This window comes from Gobius niger (genome assembly GCF_951799975.1).
Source record: "Gobius niger genome assembly, chromosome: 13".
In the NCBI taxonomy this organism is placed as follows: Eukaryota; Metazoa; Chordata; class Actinopteri; order Gobiiformes; family Gobiidae; genus Gobius; species Gobius niger.
This window is the reverse complement of record NC_136864.1, coordinates 26,633,815-26,657,595: the sequence shown is the minus strand read 5'-3', so window position 1 is coordinate 26,657,595 and position 23,781 is coordinate 26,633,815. Positions and strand designations below refer to the sequence as shown.

Genomic DNA, 23,781 nt, shown 5'->3' with positions numbered 1-23,781 from the left:
ACATGCAGCAGGTTCTGCAGACTCACAGCAGGAGGAAGGGCATCTTTGTAAATCACCCTCAAGTCTTCATTAGCCTGGTCAGATTTCTGTAAGACATAAAAAGAACAAAAATACTTTAGATACAAGTCCCAATGGCAAGACCAAAACCTACAGGTAAAATGTTGCTTTGTCTCATCCAAACATCTCAGCTCTGACTCTGTCTCACCTCAGTGTGTTCAGCTCCAGCCTCAGCAGATCCTTCAACAGCTGCTCTTCAGTCTGACACTGGACACACACAAACCATTCACAAATGTTATTTCACATCCAACTTATGGCCACTTTATCAGAATATAACGATGAGTGCCGTCTTGCCTATAGCCTGGATGCTGAGATGGTCTCAGAGTTTTCACAGCAGTTCAGACTTCTGTAAAACAAAGAATTACAATCACCAAGCTCAGTAAAAACAGATAAAAAAGACTATGGACTTCCTCAGAGTTTTATGACAATAAGGATAAACTATCATATAAAAAATCAGGATTGATATTTATATATTTATATTATATTTGTACTAATACTAAAGTCATTTGAATGTCTCACCTCAGCTTGTTCAGCTCCGTCTCATCAGGTCTTTCCACAGCTGGACTCCTCAGTCTGACACTGGACACACAAACCATTTAAAAGATTATTTTACTAAATTACATGCTGTTTAAAACACTGATCAGTGCAGTCTTACCTTCAGCCTTGATGTAGAGTCAGTCTCTAAATCTTCACAGCTGTGGGAATAAAAGAAAAACTTTAATCATAACCAGCAGTATTAGATGTTGTGGACAGGCTACACCTGATTTAACATTTGAAATAATGAGTATTACATTAATATGGCCAAAGCTAATATGTAGATGGTCCATGAGTAAAAAATGCACAAATGACTGTGCTGCTGCTGCTTCACTTTTGCACGAGAACACTCAGTAAATTACCCTTAAGTATCTATTTTCTGTCTTTAAAAGACACGTCTGGAGCTTTACTACTTAAATTTGTATCACTAATGTTAGACAGGCCACTGTGCGGTCACCAAATTAAAAAACAAATGTGTTATAAGGTAGAGCAAGAGCGTTATTGCATTTTTCAAATATAAAAAAATACTGAAAAAAAACTAAAATAGCAACGATACATCAAACTCTCAGAGCAAACACAAATATATGCAAAGACACACTCACCTTATGTCGATTAATGAGAAATAAAACAGAAAAGGTCCTGTTTTCTGCTGTTTCTGCTGATGATGCACTGAGGCTGTTCAACACTTCTCTTTTGAATTCAAAACAGTTCAGAGCAACCTGATTGGCTCATTCTGTACATGTGACATATGACCTGAGCCAATCACGGGCAGCATAGGTTACAGCTTAGTTTTGTCAGTTACGATTACTAGACAGTCAAGTTCCCGTTACAGGGGGGCAGTAGAGGACACTGGGGGGGTTAGTGAGAGTTACTAAAACCATGTACTGGATAAAGAGAAAAGCAAGTCAAGCCAATGTTCAGCCAATATTATTCGAAACTGGCAAATCCTAGTAAGTGGGACAGAATCTGATAATGGATACTTTAGATTGAGCGTGAGCACAACAGGACGACAAATAATCATTACTGGCATCATGTAAAGTTAGTCAGTACTTGTAAAACCCTGTTTTTGGAGCAGAAACATGTTGCTGTAAAATGGAAAAGCAATTAATCATAATTTTCTCTTGAAAATGTACCTCTTACATGGAATAGAGGGTTAATGCTGAAAATTTCAGGTCTCTTAGTAATTATAACACTTTATTTCATGTTGCGACCTTAGTTGGAATTTACAGTGTATGGTACTTACTGGTAATTCAAGGATAACGCAGCAGCAATTCATAGGTAGTAAATGAGGTACTTCTACAAACAGAAGTAATTTCTTGGATTGTGTGACTATAAAACAACATAAAACAGCATGAGGGAAAACCAGAAGTACAACCTTCATTACTAAGAGTTACCACGGTTTTTAGAAGTACATACCTTGTAATTCTCACTATAGTATCCTTTAAGTACCACAATAAGTATCGAGAATTACCACTGTAAGTACCACCAAAAGCACCACTGTAAGTACCACAATACCTAGAAGTACCACTATTATTACTAGTATATACCACTGTAAGTACCACCATAAGTATCTAGAATTTCCACTGTAAATAACACCAATAGCACCACTGTAAGTACCACAATAAGTACCTAGAAGTACCACTATTATTACTAGTATATACCACTGTCAGTTCCACCATAAGTATCTAGAATTACCACTGTAAGTACCAAGGACTTACCGGCCCGTAATGTAAAGTGTTACCAACAACATTAATGTACGACTTCAGATCATTGGACAGAGTTTTATAAAGAAAAAAAGACAAAAGAAACTTAGGAATGATAAACTCTTCCATATCCGTCCATACACACATAAAGTACAGCACGTACATGCATAAAAATGACATATAATAAAAAGTGAAACCTGTCGTTTCAGACGCCCAATCTGAAGGTGGCCCTGCAGACGTAAAAGCAAAGGACCAGGTTAAAGATGAGACGTGAGAACTGTGGAGGGAGACAAACCAGAGACTGAAGGGACCTAATAATGTTGGAGAAGCTGCCAGTTCTGGTGACGTAAGAAACCTTTATTTTTCTCACTGTTGCAGCCACAAAATACTCAAATAGTAAATAGTGAGAACAGTAACTGATAGAGAATGTAGTAGTTCATAATTCATTCAACACATGGATTACATACTGTCTGTGTGAATGCTTTGTGTGTTGAGTTTTAAAGTTATAGTTAGTTATAATCTACTTGTTGACACAAACTCATTGCCGGCGCAGCTTTAAAAATAATCTCTGATGTGAAAAAAAGAAAAGAAAACAGTGCTTCCTGCTCAGCTCTGGGCAGGCGCAGCTGGTGGGAGGAGCCTCTGTCGTCAGAAACACCAAGGATTCATTTGTGCAAAAGTGAAACTCACACAGTCACTCACAGCCGGAGCAGAAATGGCGCAGAGAGCTCTGAACCAGGACGCCATAACTTGTCCCATCTGTTTGGATTTACTGAAGGATCCAGTGACTGTTCCCTGTGGACACAGCTACTGCATGGACTGTATTCAAACCCACTGGGACCAACAGGTGAGGTTCAGCTGCCCTCAGTGCAGAGAGAGCTTCACTCCCAGGCCTGTCCTGGTCAAAAACACAATGTTGGCTGATCTATTGGAGGAGCTGAAGAGGACAGGGCTCACAGCGCCCCCTCCTGACCGCTGCTACGCTGGTCCTGGAGACGTGTCGTGTGATCTGTGCTCTGGGAGGAAGCTGAAAGCTGTTAAATCCTGTCTGCAGTGTCTGGTCTCTTACTGTGAGAGCCACCTCCAGCCTCATCATGAAGTGGCCATGCTTCAGAAACACCAGCTGGTGGCGCCCTCCGACAAACTCCAGGAAAACCTCTGCTCTCAACACAACAAGCTGATGGAAATATTCTGCCGCACAGATGAGCAGGTCATCTGTTACCTCTGCTGCATGGACCAACACAAGGGCCATGACACGGTGTCCTGTGCAGCAGAGAGGGCCCAGAGACAGGAGGAGCTGCAGACCAGGAGGGCCCTGCTGCTCCAGAGCCTCCAGGACAAAGAGACGGAGCAGGAGAGGCTCCGACAGCAGGCCCAGGACATCAGCCGCTCTGCCCAGACTGCAGTGCAGCGCAGCGGGGACGACTTCAGAGAGATGGCCCTGCTTTTAGAGAAAAGACGCTCTGAAGTAGAGCAGCAGATCCGGTCTGAAGAGCAGAGCCAACTACAGCAAGTCCAAGAGCTTCAGGACAAACTGCAGCGGGACGTCACTGAGCTGAAGAGGACCCTCTCTGAGCTGGACACACTGTCCCTCACACCAGACCATAACCAGTTCATACAGCTCTGTCCTCCTCTGTTGAGAGCCACACAAAGCACTGAGTCCATAATCCAGACCAGGACAAGGAGGAACTTAGAGGACCTGACCAGAGCTATGTCAGAGCTCAAAGACAAACTGCAGCTCACTTTGAAAGAGTTTAAACTGCCTGAACCTGAACTCTTCAGCTTTAGAGAGGACTTCCTGAGATATGCATGTGATATTACACTCGACCCAAATACAGTTAACGATCATCTGTCTCTGTCTGAGGGAAACAGAAGAGCAACATTTATGAACCAATACCAAAGTTATCCTGATCATCCACACAGATTTAGTTATAAAACCCAGGTGTTGAGCAGAGAGGGTCTGACGGGGCGTTGTTACTGGGAGGTGGAGTTGACCTGGAAGGGAGGGGTTTATATTGGAGGAACATATAAAGATATCAACAGAAAAGGAGGCGATGAATCTGTCTTTGGACTGAATAATAAATCCTGGGCCCTACAGTGTGAGAAAAGTCTCTACACATTTTGGTTCAACAGCGTCGGCTCAGAGGTACCGGGTCCAGTTTCAAACAGAGTGGGAGTTTACCTGGACCACAGCGCAGGAGCTCTGTCCTTCTACAGCGTTAAGGATCAAACCATGATCCTCCTGCACAGAGTCCAGACCACCTTCACTCAGCCTCTGCACGCTGGACTTTGGGTTTACGGTATTGGAGATTCTGCATGTTTTCCAAAACTCACATGACACTGCACTAGTTTTTTTTTTTAAATGTTTCCTGCTGTACCTGCCATATTTACAAGGACTTCAAAATGACTGCTGTTCTTGTGTCTGTCCTGTGTCAAAAAGCTGAACATGTGTGATTTTATCGGTCTGACTCATAAAAACAAGCTTCAAATTCAATAAACTTTGCACATTGATTTGACCTTTATTTTATTTTATAGACAAATCAAAATCATAAATTAAATAATGTTTTTTTTTTTCAATTACACACCGAACAGTGAGTTTTTAGGAGAATATCCACTGAGAGAACTTTCAGAACTATCTGTATGTGATGTAAAAATCTAAAAGAGAAGTACAGTGTTGTATCTACTTCAAGACTTATCATTACTTACAATGTCAATCCACTACCTTTGATATATATATATATATATATATATATATATATATATATATATATATATATATACAGTGCCTCTCGTAAGTATTCATACACCTTGAACTTTTGCACATTTTGTCATGTTTACAACCCTAAACATAAAGATTTTATTTTTATTTTTTTACTGAACGTTCACACAGAAGTAACAGACAACTGTGAAGTGAAAGCAAAATGATACATGATTCTGTTAATTTTCAAAAAATAGAAAAGTGAAAAGTGGGGCTTGCATAAGTATTCATACAGTATTTTCTGAGTGCATCAAATTGCCTTTATAACATTCCTAATGACTCCAGAATGTTCACATCTTGGCCTAACGGTTAAATAGAGGTCACCTGTGTGTAATCTACTCTCAGTATAATTACAGCTGTTCTTTCAGGCCCTCAGAGCTATGGTCGGAGTGTATTGGTCACTAAACAACATCATGAAGGTCAAGGAGCACCAGAGAGGTCAGGGATAAAGTTATGGAGAAGTTTAAAGCAGCGTTAAGTTATACAAAGATTTCCCAATATTTGAACATCTCCCGGAGCAACTGTTCAATCCATTGTTCAGAAATGGAAAGAGTAAAGCACCACTGCAGACTTACCAAGGCGTGGTCCTCCACCTAAAATATCAGAGCGAACAAGGAGAACACTGGTCAGAAATGCAACCAAGTGCCCCATGATAACTCTGGAGGAGCTGTGAAGTCCTGCTGCTGAGCTGGGGGAAACTGTACATGGGACAACTATAAGTCGTATTCTTCACAAATCTGGCCTTCATGGACGAGTGGAAGAAGAAAGCCATTATTGAAAGGAGGCCATAAGAAATCCCGTTTGAAGTTTGCTAGAAGTCATATGGAGGACACAGCTCCATGTGGAAGAAGGAGCTTTGGTCAGATGAGAGAAAAATGTAACTTTTTGGCCCAAATGCAAAACGTTATGTATGGAGCAAACCTAACACTGCTCATCGTCCTGATTGCACCATCCCCAGTGTCAAATATACGGGGGGGAGCATCATGCTGTGGGGCTGCTTTTCCTCAGCGGGGACTGGGGAGACTGTAAGAATAGTTTTGAAGATGGATGGAGCCAAATACAGAGACATTTTGGAGGAAAACCTGCTGGAGTCAGAAAGAGAACTGAGGCTGGGGCGGAGATTTACCTTCCAGCAGGACAATGACCCGGAGCACAAAGCTAAATCTACAATGGAATGGTTCAATAAAAACATATTAATGTGTTAGAATGGCCCAGTCAAAGTCCTGACCTAAATCCTATTGAAAATCTGTGGAAAGACCTGAAAACTGCTGTTCACAAACGCTCTCCTTCTAATGTGACAGAGCTGGAGTTGTTTTTTAAAGATGAATGGGCTAAAATGTCAGTCTCTACATGTGCAAATCTTGTAGAGTCAAACCCCAAAAGACTTGCTGCTGTTATTGCAGCAAAAGGGGGTTCCACAAAGTATTCATTCATGCTGTATGAATACTTATGCACGCCCCACTTTTCACTTTTCAATATTTTTGTGTTATAGACGAGAAAAGAAATCGTAATAAAAATCTGAGTTTTGGACTTTGGAGGACGGTGTATGAGCGAAAATGATGTTTTTTGCTCCACTAATGAATCTCTGAATCTTTTTGTCATATATTTGTGCATAAAAATAAAGTCTTGATGGACCAACCGTGTCATTCAGTACATCCAGTGTTTTTCATTTGTTATTTCTCTTGTTGCTTGGCCGTGAGGAGCTTTGAGGACATGACCAGAGCTGTGTCAGAGCTCAAAGACAAACTGCTGAAAGGGTTTAAACTGCCTGAACCTGGCCCGTCAGCTTTAGAGAGGACTTTCTGAGATATGCATGTGATATTACACTCGACCCAAATACAGTCAACGATTATCTGTCTCTGTCTGAGGGAAACAGAAGAGCAACACATATGATACAGCCACGTTTGAGTGAAAAAAAAAAACTCCATTGTGTCATTGGATGTACAATATCCCTCCCTCCCTTTGTCTGTCAGTGTAGTATTTACTCTCACGGACAATTAATGAGTAAAAAAAACATGCTACGACACCTGCAGTAGCGTTTATGGCCTCTAGGGGCATGAGATACACAGTTCTGCTTTAAAGCAGTACTAAGTAACGTGTTTACCTTAATAAATCATTTCCGTAGTCCCTGTGGAGGTAATACAAGTGTTTATGGGATGATTGGAGGGTCTTTCTTCTCCCCCGGGTGTTTCTGGCCAGAAAACCATGTTTGCAACTTGACTGCCCCCGGTCTGGAGAAAGCAATACACACTAATGAAATCACGAAGAAGAAGCTAACATGCTAACGGGCAAAGCTAACTGGGGGCCAACGTCACTTTAAACAGTATTTACAGCCAAGTTTGAGTGAAAAAAAATATTTCCATTGTATAATTGTATGCACAGTAACCCTCTCTCCCTTCGCCTTTCCTGTCAGCGTAGTATTTACTCTCCAAGACAATTAATAAGTTAAAAAAATCGTAACTTGCTACGACACCTGCAGTTGCGCTTATGGCCTCTAGGGGGAAGAGTTACTTAGTACTGCTTCAAGGAATAGGACACCGTTTTTACATACTGAGATATGTTCTTACATCTGCTTAGACGAGTTGATTAGTACCTGTCTGGTGTTCATGCGTGCCCCTAAGTTACGTATACACAGACGCTGTTAGCATTTGTTCTCCTCCTCTTCTCTATAGCTCCAAAACAGGTCAAGATAGAAGCTACCAAGCTCTTCCACGTTTTCCCTATTTAAATATGGTTACGTGAAGTGTTCCACTACAAAGTATAATTACACAAAATTAAACAATGTGGATTTTCTAAGCGGATAAAAAGGGGAAACTATATTGTAAGGTGTAATAATACCAGGAGTAGTTCGACATCCGCACAGTAAAGTGAAGATATTACTGCGTGGATTTTGACACTATGTTGTTGCATAAGCAATACACTAGGTGGCATCATGCGCTTTTGTTTGGCCTGCAGTCCGCCAATAACCTTAAAGAAGAAGAAGTAAAGAAACAGCTGTTGGTGATGTCACTTCCCCTGTCTTTTCCACCCTGGGTAAGGACGGACAGATTGGGCAAACATCTCTGAAGCTCCAGTTCACTAACTGGCGCGTGGATTATGGGATGGCACATAGCTCCTAATCACTGGTTAGTTAGCACCAGAGGTCCCTATGCTAAAGAGGCTATGATGGTTAGCATTGAGGCTTCTTTCCGTTTCTCCTTCCTAACTGACAGCCCAATTCGGAAGCTTCTTGTCATGGCGGACACTGACGCACATCCGGTTTGGCGTGAGAGCTCTTACCAATTTACTGATTTCGGACGAGACGTAGCAGTTGACCCCATGAAAGGTTAAGGATCAGGAGCTCGGGTGAGGACATAGAGACTATAACCTGAGGGTTTCTGACACAGTTCTGTTCAGTAAACTACACCAAAGCAAGCTTTTGTGCAAGCAAATTTTGTTGCTCTGTTGTTTCTTTTTTCGCTTATTTTTTGCGTTTTCGTCACTTTTCTGTGGCCTTTATTGTCATTGCTTTTGTGTCGCTCTTTTGTCATATTTTTGTTTGTTTGTTTTTTTGGTTCTTTGTCCAAGAAGCTTTTAGATTGGGGTAAAGCCAAACTGGAGAAAATGTGCTCGGTTCCGGAGGGGGTTAAGAGGTTAAACCAGGCTCAAACCATTATTTAGATTTCGTCACCAAAATATAGACAATTTTACTCATTTACGAGTAAATGACCCTTTATGAAAACGTAAAATCACAAAAAAGTTGCAATACATTTGTTGATCATATTTAATTGACAGAAAAGGTTTCACATTGATGTCTCTACATTTATTTTACCCCCTATTCACCTGCAGTGTCTTTCCTTAAACGAAAGGAACAGGCCAATGATTTACAAAAGCATGGTTTGTTTAATTATATAAGTTAAGTTTGGTTTCTTAAAAAGTCCATTTTGGATTTTTCATTCTTTAAAAGTTGAATCCAGGACGTACAGGAGAGCACAGGATTAGACATACAGGCAGGGGAGGCATGATGGTGCTGCCAGGACCCTGCAAATACATTTAACATGAGTACAGTACAACAATGCATTTTACAGGTGCCAAAACAAATCAAAACAAAAAGATCTCCTACACTGCACATGTTTGAAATGCCGGGTTACAGGATGTAGATTTCTGAGCTCAGATTAGAAACCGCTGGATAGAGCATTTATTGAACTTATTGATACAGCGTGTTTGCCTTTTCCTGCACAGATTTGCTTTTGTGGAGTTTGCGTCTGTGGCACATGCGGCGAAGGCTCTGAAGTCGTCCAAAAACAGTGCGATTCAGAAGAGGCCGCTCAAAGTCCAGTTTGGTTTGAAGTGGAAAGCCGAGCCGGCACAAGGTTGGTGACACAGCGGACTGCATTCAGACCAAATCAATCAGTAAATGGTGATAGTCGTGCTTTATGATGGTTGTTCCAGTCCCGTCTAAAACCCTGATTGTCCTGGGCCTCCATGAGAAAACCACAGCGGACACTCTGACCGAGGCGTTTGAGGGAGCCTCCAGTTCACGGATATTTGTGGATAAAGACACTGGACTGTCAAGGAAGTGAGTCAAACAGGAAGTGAACAGATGGGATTGTATGAGTGAGATACTGGAGCTGTACACACATGAGGTAACCTGCAGGGGGCAGCACACAGTGGTACTTAAAACCAGCACCACATTATAGATGAAGAAGAGACACAATGATGAGAGCTTGTTCTTTGTGCTTCAAGAGGATCAAGATAGAAACAAAAAATAAAAAAATAAAAAAATATTGCAATTTATAGATGGTCATTTTGAAATAGGAAAAGTCTTTCCTCCTAATCTCAGAGCTGTTGGTCTTTTCCTTTAGTTCTGCCGGTCAAAGTGCAGGTCATGAGTGAGCAGTAGGAAAAACAGTCTCACATCAAATAAGACAAATTAATCAGACAATTGAAAATGCTGATTGAAAACACTGGATACAGTGGATTAACTGGCATAGGCGTGTGGCGCCTCCCAGTGGCCATCATGTGTACGTGGTGATTACAAGTGTTAGGGCTGTCACAATGTCTCATAAATTGATATTTTTTTTCAACATTTATCGTCTGTACATTTATTACATTTTTTGTCGCAGTTTTCTAATGTAAAACTTTATTTTTGCCCTTAAGGCTTTGCTGTACTTTTTAAACAAACACTCTCGGGCCAGTGTATTGGACACTTATCTTGAAGTCACGTGCTCATTAATGACACCAATCCAATCCAATCCAACTTTATTTCTATAGCACATTTCATAAACAAGAGTTTCCAAAGTGCTGCACAAGAAAATAAAACAATAGGAATAAAACACTAAAACAATCAAACAATCAAACAATTAAAATGTAAAAATGTAAAAATAGATAAAACCGAACAAATAAAAGTCACAGAGGATCACACAACTCACATGGTGTTAAAAGCCAGAGAATAAAAGTGGGTTTTAAGACGGGATTTAAAACACTCCACGGTGGGGGCCGTTCGGACGTGGGGGGGCAGAGCTTGGGGCCGACAACGGAGAACGCTCTGTCCCCTCTGGTCTTACGGCTCGTCCCAGGCACCACGAGCTGGAGCTGGCCCTCGGACCTCAGAGCGCGCAACGGTGTGTAAATGTGGATGAGGTCCTTGATGTACTGAGGGGCCAGACCATTCAAAGCTTTAAAAACAAACAATAAAATCTTAAAATCAATTCTAAAATAAACAGGAAGCCAGTCTAACGACGCAAGGATGGGGAGATGTGCTCATACTTTTTGGTTCCTGTTAAAAGCCGCAGAATTCTGGACTAAGCGATAAAGAGCATTCTGATTTTTGCCTGTGTAAAGTGCATTGCAGTCGTCCAGGCAAGTTGAAATAAAAGCGTGCAAGACTTGCTCAAAGTTCTTAAAAGATAAAAAAAAAAGGTTTAAATTTTGTTAAAAGACGAAGGTGAAAAAAGCGTGGCTTTAACAACAGCATTGATTTGCTTGTGAAGTTTAAAATCAGAGTCAACAATGACGCATTACACATTACAATGAGTCTGGAGCTGGGCCTCTGTGAATCACTCTCATTTGCTCCTCAGGTTTGGCTTTGTGGACTTTGAGAGCACTGACTCGTGCAGACGAGCCAAAGAGGCAGCGGAGGACGTTGAGATCGACGGGAAAAAAGTGGGCGTGGCCTTCGCTCGGCCCAAACACTCCCAGGCCCCGGACACCGGAGAGAGAGGACAGCACAGAGGAGCCAAGAACGGCCAAACTCCAGGTAATGAACAATGTACTGAGGGCAATGGTTCATGGGCTGCAGTTCTACATTCAGGATCTGCCAATATCATAAACATGATCCTTCACATGTAAATATGTTTTCAAACAGATCAAAGTGAGAGAAGCACACTGTGTTGTGCTGGTTTGCAAATCACAACTAAACTAATCAGGAAAGTGTTGATTTGATTCAGTTATTGATATTCCAGAGCAAACATAAATGTACAGTAGAACTAATCCAAATCCAACACACGCTGTAATGCACTGGGTCTGTAAAATGGGTTTTTAATATCAATATAATACATAGTAGAAATATGATTTATAAATTGATCAGGGGCCAGATTAAAGCACTGGGAGACCGAGTGTGGCCCACGGGCCTGACTTAGTGTATGAATATATTGGAGGAAATACAACATAATTGAAGACTCTGTGTCCACATTATGGGGACTTTAACCACATGTTGTAATTTCTTCAAACACAACTTCTAATTGACTTAATCATTCTGGAGTTTAATGTGTTTGTGCTGAGAAAAAAAGCAATAAAAAGTTGTTCTTTTTCAGGGAAAGGAAAGAAGAAAACCAAAGTGGTAAATAAAAACTGAGCTGCTCTTCAAGGTTCCTTTTTGTTCAGCAAACTCCAATACAACACACGACTGATTCCTTCACTTTTGTTCTGTGAATATGTAGAAAGATGAGCTGCTCTTTGTCATATTTTGACGTGAAGAAGTTTGGGATCATATTTCCGTGCGAGCAGCAGATGAAGTGTCCTTTTGAGCACGAGCACAAATATCTTTGATTATTTATACATTTGTTCAATGACGCTCAACTTTGTAATGAATTTAAAAATAAAAAATCATGTTACATTTTTAAGTGTCTGGTCTGTGTTCATACATGTGTGACTCTTTTTTTTACTTGATGCATGTAGATGACATCATTTTACAAAGGCATGAGGCTGTAGGCCTGTAACTGATCCTTCACTTTGTCTTCTTGTTGAAGAAAGATATTGAGATGATGAATGTGCAGCGACAGACTGTTGTTCTGCTTGTTTAGCTCCATGTAGAGCGCTGGGCTCAGAACTACGAGTGTGTGAGATCCATCCTGACCCGTCACTGGGAAGAACATAAAGAAGCTTTTAGATTTGGGTGAAGTCAAACTGGAGAACATGAGCTGGAGGGTGGGGCCCCCCTCGGCCCCACCCATGAGGGATTCATGCACAACCACTGTCTGTTGATTGACAGGCGCACATGTAATAAAAAAATATATGGAATAAGATTGTGCACAAGCCAAACTTTATAAAAGTGACAAAACACATGTTGGAGTCGTCAGAGCTCAGTCACATGTCACTGTGTTAAAGAGCCGCCTCCGTAAACGGCTTAAATGAAGACAGTTTGTGCTTTTGTGCATTTGCTCTCATGTTGTAGAAACTTAAGCCGCATGGCTAGTTTGCTACTGTAGCTTTATGAAACAGCAGTTGAAATAAAAAAAGGCTAAAGGGAAATGTGATGGCTCATTTTTTTTATCCTTAAATGTCTTTATTTGGACACTTTGTTGTTGCATTTGCAATACAGTAGGTGGAGGTTTGTACTTTTGTTTTCCTGCAGTCTGCCAATAACCTTAAAGAAGAAGAACAGCAGCTCTTGGTGATGTCACTTCCTCTTTCCCTGGGTAAGGACGGTCAAATTGGGCAAATGCTGCTGAAGCAAAAGTTCATTAACAGCATAGAGACCAAACAGTTGACCCCATGAAAGGTTAAGGATGAGGAGCTAGAGTTAGGACATAGAGGCTATGATTTGATAGTTTCGGACACAGCCATGGTTAAAATATACTTTTTGGTAGAATTAAACACATCTCAAAGCTCAAAGCTGCAAAAGCATTCTAATGAAGTTCTAATAATATATTGTATTTTGTGATATATGTTGTGACTGTGTTGTAGCGTCAAATGAAATGATTAAAAATATCCTAAACCTGAATAAAGACTCCAAACGTCCCAGTGGCTGCTGTCAAGCCCCGGCCTGTTGTAGAAGCATCAGTTCTCGTGATATAAAATAAGAGAAAAACTGTTCTTTTCTCGTTAAAGGGAAATGACATTGTTACAGCCACAATAGACTCAAATAGTAAATAGCAAGAACAGTAACAGATAGAAAATGTACAGGAGCAAAACATCTGACTCAGTTTTACATTGTTGACCCACAATATTGTTCCACCTTCAGTGAGTTCAGTTTGTTGTTTTGTTGCTCAGCTTTTGTTGCCTGGAATTGTAACCAGATGGTTGTAATTTTCAGAGACACATTTACTAACCATAAAAACTCAATTGTAAAGATAAGTGGGTTGTTGAGTTTATTACTATTGTTTATTATAGTTGTTCATCACGATCGTTCACCAAATGTTAAGGTAAAGCTACATTTTCTGATATTTATGTATCTGTCTTTGCCCTAGAAAACATGAAATTATAGTAGTTCATAATTCATTCAACACATGGATTACATACTGTCTGTTTGAATGCTTTGTGTTTTGAGTTTTAAAGTTATAGTTAGTTATAATCTACTTGTTGACACAAACTCATTGCCGGCGCACCTGAAAAAGAATCTCTGATATGAAAAAAAGAAAAGAAAACAGTGGTTCCTGCTCAGCTCTGGGCAGGCGCAGCTGGTGGGAGGAGCCTCTGTCGTCAGAAACACCAAGGATTCATTTGTGCAAAGGTGAAACTCACACAGTCACTCACAGCCGGAGCAGAAATGGCGCAGAGAGCTCTGAACCAGGACGCCATAACTTGTTCCATCTGTTTGGATTTACTGAAGGATCCAGTGACTGTTCCCTGTGGACACAGCTACTGCATGGACTGTATTCAAACCCACTGGGACCAACAGGTGAGGTTCAGCTGCCCTCAGTGCAGAGAGAGCTTCACTCCCAGGCCTGTCCTGGTCAAAAACACAGTGTTGGCTAATCTATTGGAGGAGCTGAAGAGGACAGGGCTCACAGCGCCCCCTCCTGACCGCTGCTACGCTGGTCCTGGAGACGTGTCGTGTGATCTGTGCTCTGGGAGGAAGCTGAAAGCTGTTAAATCCTGTCTGCAGTGTCTGGTCTCTTACTGTGAGAGCCACCTCCAGCCTCATCATGAAGTGGCCATGCTTCAGAAACACCAGCTGGTGGCGCCCTCCGACAAACTCCAGGAAAACCTCTGCTCTCAACACAACAAGCTGATGGAAATATTCTGCCGCACAGATGAGCAGGTCATCTGTTACCTCTGCTGCATGGACCAACACAAGGGCCATGACACGGTGTCCTGTTCCACAGAGAGGGCCCAGAGACAGGAGGAGCTGCAGACCAGGAGGCCCCTGCTGCTCCAGAGCCTCCAGGACAAAGAGACGGAGCAGGAGAGGCTCCGACAGCAGGCCCAGGACATCAGCCGCTCTGCCCAGACTGCAGTGCAGCACAGCGGGGACGACTTCAGAGAGATGGCCCTGCTTTTAGAGAAGAGACGCTCTGAAGTGGAGCAGCAGATCCGGTCTGATGAGCAGAGCCAACTACAGCAAGTCCAAGAGCTTCAGGACAAACTGCAGCGGGACGTCACTGAGCTGAAGAGGACCCTCTCTGAGCTGGACACACTGTCCCTCACACCAGACCATAACCAGTTCATACAGCTCTGTCCTCCTCTGGTGAGAGCCACACAAAGCACTGAGTCTGAGACAGAGTCCAGAATCCAGACCAGGACAAGGAGGAACTTAGAGGACCTGACCAGAGCTGTGTCAGAGCTCAAAGACAAACTGCAGCTCACTTTGAAAGAGTTTAAACTGCCTGAACCTGAGCCCGTCAGCTTTAGAGAGGACTTCCTGAGATATGCATGTGATATTACACTCGACCCAAATACAATCAACGATCATCTGTCTCTGTCTGAGGGAAACAGAAGAGCAACATTAATGAACCAATCCCAAAGTTATCCTGATCATCCACACAGATTTAGTTCTTTGAGCCAGGTGTTGAGCAGAGAGGGTCTGACGGGCCGTTGTTACTGGGAGGTGGAGTTGACCTGGAAGGGATGGGTTTATATCGCAGTAACATATAAAGATATCAACAGAAAAGGATATGATGAATCTGCCTTTGGAATGAATAATAAATCCTGGGCTCTAAAGTGTAAGAATAATCTCTACACATTTTGGTTCAACAGCGTCGGCTCAGAGGTACCGGGTCCAGTTTCAAACAGAGTGGGAGTTTACCTGGACCACAGCGCAGGAGCTCTGTCCTTCTACAGCGTTAAGGATCAAACCATGATCCTCCTGCACAGAGTCCAGACCACCTTCACTCAGCCTCTGCACGCTGGACTTTGGCTTTACAGGGGAGATTCTGCATGTTTTCCAAAACTCACTAGTTTTTATTGTCTGCTCAAAGTTTGATGCCGTACCTGCCATATTTACTGGGACGTTTTTTTTTTTTAAATGACTGCCGTTCATGTGTCTGTCCTTTGTCAAAAAGCTAAACATGTTAAATTCAATAAAGTTAGCACATGGATTTGACCATTATTGTTTTATTTTAAAATTTTAAACATAAACTAGGAAATCCCTTCCTCCACACCCGTCTTTCTACACAACGACAAATCAAAATCATAAATTAAATAATGGGGTTTTATTTTATTACACACAGTGAAAAACATAAATATCTCCATTGTGTCATTGGATGTACAATATCCCTCTCTCCCTTTGTCTGTCAGTGTAGCATTTACTCTCACGGACAATTAATGAGTAAAAAAAACATGCTACGACACCTGCAGTGGCGCTTTTGGCCTCTAGGGGCATGAGAAAGATAGTTCTGCTTTAGGGAATAGGCCACCGCTTTTACATACTGAGATATGTTCTTACCTTTGCTTAGACGAGTTGATTTGAACCTGTCTGGTCTTCATGCGTGCCCTCAGTTACGTAAACACAGCACAGACGCCGTTAGCATTTGTTCTCCTCCTCTTCTCTATAGCTCCAAATGAAGTGAAGATAGAAGCTACCAAGCTCTTCCACGTTTTCCTTATTTAAATATGGTTACGTGAAGTGTTCCACTACAAAGTATAATTACACAAAATTAAACAATGTGGATTTTCTAAGCGGATAAAAGGTGGAACTATATTGTAAGGCGTAATAATATCAGGAGTAGTTCGACATCCGCACAGTAAAGTGAAGATATTACTGCGCGGATTTTGACACTATGTTGCTGCATAAGCAATACACTAGGTGGCATCATGCGCTGTTGTTTGGCCTGCAGTCCGCCAATAACCTTCAAGAAGAAGAAGAAGTAAAGAAACAGCTGTTGGTGATGTCACTTCCCCTGTGTTTTCCACCCTGGGTAAGGACGGACGGATTGGGCAAACATCTCTGAAGCTCCAGTTCATTAACTGGCACGGTGGATTATGGGATGGCACATAGCTCCTAATCACCGGTTAGTTAGCACCAGAGGTCCCTATGCTAAAGAGGCTATGATGGTTAGCATTGAGGCTTCTTTCCGTATCTCCTTCCTATCTGACAGCCCAATTCGGAAGCTTCTTGTCATGGCGGACACTGACGCACATCCGGTTTGGCGTAAGAGCTCTTACCAATTTACTGATTTCGGACGAGACGTAGCAGTTGACCCCATGAAAGGTTAAGGATCAGGAGCTCGGGTGAGGACATAGAGACTATAACCTGATGGTTTCTGACACAGTTCTGTTCAGTAAACTACACCAAAGCAAGCTTTTGGGCAAGCACATTTTGTTGCTCTGTTCTATTCACCTGCAGTGTCTTACCTTAATAATGTCCACAGCACTGACCAGACACTGCACGTGTTTGAAATGCCGGGTTACAGGATGTAGATTTCTGAGCTCAGATTAGAAACCGCTGGATAGAGCATTTATTGAACTTATTGATACAGCGTTTTTGTCTTTTCCTGCACAGATTTGCTTTTGTGGAGTTTGCGTCTGTGGCACATGCGGCGAAGGCTCTGAAGTCGTCCAAAAACAGTGCGATTCAGAAAAGGCCGCTCAAAGTCCAGTTTGGTTTGAAGTGGAAAGCCGAGCCGGCACAAGGTTGGTGACACACCGGACTGCATTCAGACCAAATCAATCAGTAAATGGTGATAGTCGTGCTTTATGATGGTTGTTCCAGTCCCGTCTAAAACCCTGATTGTCCTGGGCCTCCATGAGAAAACCACAGCGGACACTCTGACCGAGGCGTTTGAGAAGATGAAGAAGAGACACAATGATGAGAGCTTGTTCTTTGTGCTTCAAGAGGATCAAGATAGAAACAAAAAATAACAATAATAAAAAATATTGCAATTTATAGATGGTCATTTTGAAATAGGAAAAGTCTTTCCTCCTAATCTCAGAGTTGTTGGTCTTTTCCTTTAGTTCTGCCGGTCAAAGTGCAGGTCATGAGTGAGCAGTAGGAAAAACAGTCTCACATCAAATAGGACAAATTAATCAGACAATTGAAAATGCTGATTGAATACACTGGATACAGTGGATTAACTGGCATAGGCGTGTGGCGCCTCCCAGTGGCCATCATGTGTATGTGGTGATTACAAGTGTTAGGGCTGTCACAATGATTACTATATCGATGTATCGCTCAATAATGACATAAATAAATAAAAAAATCAACATTTATTCACATTTTTTGTCACATTTTTCGAATGTAATTTTTTTTTAAACATTTTTACTAATGTTATTATTGACCATAACTGTATTTTTTAAGCTTCAGAGTTAGGTTCTATGGCAGTAAAAGGTCTTTTACATTTTGGTGGCTCAGTACGTTGAACTTCAAATGTGTTACATTTTGTGTGGCCTGACTCTCCAGGGCCAGAGTATTGGACGCTTTTCTTGAAGTCACATGGCCATTAATTACACATTACAAAAAGTCTGGAGCTTGGCCTCTGTGAATCACTCTCATTTGTTCCTTAGGTTTGGACAAACTCCAGGTAATGAACAATGTACTGAGGGCAATGGTTCATGGGCTGCAGTTCTACATTCAGGATCTGCCAATATCATAAACATGATCCTTCACATGTAAATATGTTTTCAAACAGGTCAAAGTGAGAGAAGCACACTGTGTTGTGCTGGTTTGCAAATCACAACTAAACTAATCAGGAAAGTGTTGATTTGATTCAGTTATTGATGTTCCAGAGCAAACATAAATGTACAGTAGAACTAATCCAAATCCAACAGTTCAGTGCAGACACTTGCACTTGTGCCTTTTAACATCATCAGAACAAAGTACGGAAAAAGCCTCAGGGGCTGGATTGAAGTTCCGGGGGTCCCAAATGTGGCCCACAGGCCGCATCTTTGTCCCTCATGACCCCTGCCTACAGTATGTGGAAGCAAATAAATGCCCAAACATGATCCTAAATTAACACACATTTTAAAGCTTCAGCCGTTGCTTCCAGTGATAGAACATGTGTCTTGTTAGATGCTGATTTCAGTGGTGCAGCATGTCTCTGTATCCACACACTCACCATGTCATTGCATCAGACACAACTTCTAATTTCTACTTGCAGTTTAGTGTCGTATATCGAATTCTATGTTTATTTTCAGTCTATACAAACTTTGTGCTGACTCTAGCAATTTGCTCCAATTTCCTTCTGCGTGAGCTCAATCACGAAGCCATAAATCAAATGGAAAAAGTCATAAAAACACACACTTGATAAAAACACACACACGATAAAAACACACACTCGATAAAAACACACACACGACTGATTCCTTCACTTTTGTTCTGTGAATATGTAGAAAGATGAGCTGCTCTTTGTCAAGTTTGGGATCATATTTTCGTGCGACCAGCAGATGAAGTGTCCTTTTGAGCATCAGCAGAAATATCTTTGATTATTTATACATTTGTTACACTCATTGTGATGAATTTATAACAGAAATAAAAAAAATCATGCCACATTTTTAAGTGTCTGGTCTGAGTTCATACATGTGTGTGTTTTTTTAACCGTAGGCATACAGATTACACAATTTTACAACAGAATTGACGTAACATGTACAGTTAGGCTGAGGTTTTCCAGCTAACACAAGCATGGCACAGGGCTGCAGGCACGTAACGGGTCCTTTACTTTTTTAAATGTGATTTTTTTTTATTCTCTCCTCCGTGGCATCGTTACCACCTTCACTGTCAACGACAACCCTCGCACAAACTTGTTTCCCCTTCCCTCAGTTCCCCCCCTCCCCCCCGTGCGTCAGGACGGGACCCACCTGCTTTTACGCACGCACCCGAACTTGCGCGAACTGAGCCCAAAGCGCGTGTCCTGTAATGACCTCACATCCTGTTTTGCACTTCCTTTCCGAGTGGGCCGGTTTGGGAACAGTTCCACGGATGAAACCGAGCGGCGCAGCGTGCGTTCGTGTTCGTCTTTCCCCCTCCACGCACAGGCACGTCTCATGTGCTGCTGCAGCGTCGTCTCCATCGCTCCGCGGCCCGGGCGGCATGAGGACCATCGAGGACTGGTGAGGGACTATTGAGCTCTGATCGGTGAGTTATTGGCTGTCAGACTTTGGGACACTTTGCGCACGTTGAGACGCAATTCGTAGCGACTGAGGAGTTTTTCTTGACTCTACGAGACCTGGCTGTGGTTTTGACGGACGGAGAAGTGAGATGACGGTTTAGTTCAGAGGTGAAGACGTGTGAAACTTTCAGAACTCGCGGAGATTTTGTGCAGGGTTTTCTAGATTCATCACACAGCGGTTGTATAGATATTCAACCCTAATTCTTACAAGGAGGAGGCTCTTTGATCGAAATCAGTGGTTCTCAAACTTCTCACAATAACCACTTCATAGAATATTTAGCCTCTCACGTGCACCCGGGCGGTTTAAAAGGGACTAAACTGGACTAAATTATACATAAACACTGTAAATCAAATAAATAAGAAACATTATCTGAATGAATTCCTAAAGCATGGATGGAAGTCATCTGGCGCCACATCTGGAGATGGGTCCCCGGGTGCTGCACTGCGCTCCAGCGGCGTAGAAGTGTGGGGGGTCAAATGCAGAGAACACGCTGTCTCTACGGGGATTGTTTATCTTAATGTTACATAAACTAGAATTTCAACAATGGCTGAAGTCATCGCATGTGCACGCAACGACTGAATACACCCACAGAGTTTGAACTGCAACTGCAGCGTCGAGCTATGCAACTGCAGCGTCGAGCTATGCGTCTGGTCACGTGACAGTCGCATCACAAACGCTTTTTTTCTGCGGTTGAAGTCGGTGAAAACAGGACTGGATAAACGATTAATGAACGATTGAGGAAAAAAAAAAAGTTTAGGTACTTCTGGATCAGTGCCAATCGGAAAGCAGGTACCGAGGAAAAAATACATCTTGAGAGACCAGGTTAACGAACTGTTTTATGGTTCTAATATGAACTATATTTTAGCATGGGTACTGGAAAAAGTATCATTCAGGCATTTCCATTGTTGAAGTACCGGTATCAAAATAATGTAACAGTATCCAGCCCTACTGAAAAGAATTTGAATGAACGTTGTGTATCACAGTCTACATCTTATTGCACTGTCCACTTGGAGATTGATTACACAAGATGTACAAGCTGAAGAATGAAGGATTCAGTATTTACTTGGTCGAGACAGTGCATGTTAGTGCAGTATTTTTCAACCACTGTGCCGTGGCACACTAGTGTGCCGTGAGATATTGTCTGGTGTGCCTTGGGAAATTATGCAATTTCACTTAGTTGTCTTTTTTTAAATAAATTCATTATTATCCGCAAATAATGTACAGTATTTGAATGTCTGTGCCCTCTAGTGATCGGCAGAGTAACCATATCATATATTACCATATCAGTAAGTGGCCGCAGGTAGCTCATTTGTGATGATCAATGGCATTGTGGCTCGCGAGACTATATGGTGTTCCTATTCAAGACACTTTGATGAGAACTGAATATAGGCTACAGAGTTAAATGTTTTTACATTTTCTGCTGGTGGTGTGCCTTGGGATTTTTTCAATGAAAAATATGTGCCTTGGCTCAAAAAAGGTTGAAAAACACTGTGTTAATGAACATGCATGGGACGCATGTATGTAAACACAACCCCCGACACTTTTGTCCGACACTCGCACTCTCAACCACACTGTACATGTTTTTAGTGGTGCGGGAAACCCGAGTACCCGCAGTAAACCTACACAGACATGGGGGGAACATGTAAACTCACAGAATGGCCCCGTCCAGGTGGGGCCGTTTGCAGGGACGTTTTTAGATCGCACCAGTGCCTCACAGCAATACTGAAATGGTTGAATTTGTTCTTAAGTGTAGAGTAAATCAACATTAAAGTGTGGTTTCATTATGTGACTGCACAAGACCCGAGTGTATCGACATCACTGAGCTGCACTACAGTCTGTGCGCACTCGCAGCTGCAGGTGGAGCTGACTGAAGGCGGAGCGAGCAGATAGTGCAACAAAACAGCTGTTCCAGTCCCGATGACGCTCAGAAATGACCCTGACACCGACTGACCTGACGTTTTTTTTTAACCTTTTATATTTTGTAACGGGATATCGTTCAGTTGTTGAAATGTGACGTATCTGTCAGCGTTGACGTGGCATTTAATGGTAAAAACAAACTAATGTAAATCAATGGCACATTGTTACTGTTGTACTGTTTCAATGAACTAATCACAAGTGAAAAGATCTATAAAAACTCAATTTCCGCCTGTTTTTTGGTGGGTTCAAAGCTGAATAAATCAAGCTTGGAATTAGATATTAAAAAATCCCTCTGAAAAATCCTTCAAAAATATTGTTAAGTCCGAGACTGGAAAGTTTGAAGTCTGTTGTGCTCACCCACTCTTCATTGCTTTTTTATTTTTGTGTTTCTTTGTGCTTTTTTATTGTGCTCTAGTTGCTTTTCCAGCACGTTTTTGCCGCTCTTTTGTTGCTTTGCTTCGCTGTTTTGACGCTTGTCTTTCAAAAAGCTTTAAGATGTGGGTAAAACCAAACTAGAGAAAATGTGCTTGGTTCAGGTGGGGGTTAAGAAGTTAATAGTTATTTAGGAAAAGCTTTTTGCTAGGGTTTACTGTTTAGGCCACAAACTAGCTTGAAAACCAGACAAATTGATCCTAAACAGTAAACACGTTTGCTCACTGTGCACAGTATAATGTGTCTAACATTAATGTTTGTTTGCAGCAACGTGGCCAAAACAGTTAAGCCTCACCTGGAACTCGAAGTACAGATAAGTTAATTATCTGTACTTGGAGTTCCAGGTGATGGTTGATCGGTAATCCATGCGAAACAATAAATGGAGCTCGCCTTCCCTACGGTCCAGATGTTATGAAGGACTTTCTAAAGTGTAACGGTCACGATCTTGCGGACATGTAGTTCAGCTTAAGTGGACTATTGGGTTTGTTGTGAGGCTTGTGAGCAGAGTAAAAGTACTGAGAGCTTTGCAAAAATATTGCTGTGAACATAAACATGTTTCATTAGCAATAACAATAATACAAGACTGTTTTATGAAAAACATTGCTAAGATCAGAGGAATAGTGTCAAAACCAGACTTAGAGAGACTTATCCATGCATTTGTCTCCAGCAGATTAGACTACTGTAACGGCCTACTCACTGGCCTCTCTAAACGAGCTATCAGACAGCTACAGTACATCCAGAACGCTGCTGCTCGAGTCCTGACAAGAACCAGGAAATACGACCATATTAGTCCAGTGCTCCAGTCTCTGCACTGGCTTCCTGTCACTCAGAGAATAGACTTTAAAACAGCTCTGCTTGTGTACAAGTCATTTCATGGTTTAGCTCCAAAGTACATCTCTGACATGTTAGAGCCGTATGAACCATCTCGGGCCCTGAGAACCTCAGGGAGGGGCCTCCTGGTGGTTCCCAGAGTCAATAATAAACACGGTGAGGCTGCGTTTCAGTTTCATGCAGCTAAAATCTGGAACAGTCTTCACGAGGATGTGAGACAGGCCTCAACTCTGACAATGTTCAAATCCAGGCTGAAAACAGTTCTGTTTGCCCGTGTATATAACTGAAAGTATTTTATCTGCACTCTCGTCTTTTACTGTAATTGATTAATTTTATATTGATGTCCAGAGGAGAAGGAGCGACAAAAACAGAGGTTAGGTAACTTACTTTTGAACGAGCAAGAAAAATAGTGCTCAAGACAGAGCGAAATAGTGCTCAAGACAGAGCGAAATAGTGCTCAAGACAGAGCGAAATAGTGCTCAAGACAGAGCGAGTCAAAACAAGACTTAAAAATGGTGCTCAAGACAGAGCGAAATAGTGCTCAAGACAGAGCGAGTCAAAACAAGACTTAAAAATAGTGCTCAAGACAGAGCGAAATAGTGCTCAAGACAGAGCAAGTCAAAACAAGACTTAAAAATAGTGCTCAAGACAGAGCGAAATAGTGCTCAAGACAGAGCGAGTCAAAACAAGACTTAAAAATAGTGCTCAAGACAGAGCGAATCAAAACAAGACTTAAAAATGCATATAACTGAAAGTATTTTATCTACACTCTTGCCTCTTACTGAAATTGATTAATTCTATGTT

The 23,781-nt window shown here is 41.9% G+C and overlaps 1 protein-coding gene across 1 annotated transcript; it reads left to right on the top strand.

Annotated features, from left to right (window-relative positions):
* Positions 1-3,009: 3,009 nt before the first annotated feature.
* On the top strand, positions 3,010-15,676 carry LOC306972797 (tripartite motif-containing protein 16-like; the record flags this gene model as incomplete). The annotated part of the gene is made up of 3 exons (XM_079569503.1): positions 3,010-3,779; positions 11,112-11,290; positions 14,010-15,676. 3 exons carry the CDS (start codon positions 3,010-3,012, stop codon positions 15,674-15,676), a joined length of 2,616 nt encoding a protein of 871 aa, XP_079425629.1.
* Between the last annotated feature and the right edge of the window lie 8,105 nt (positions 15,677-23,781).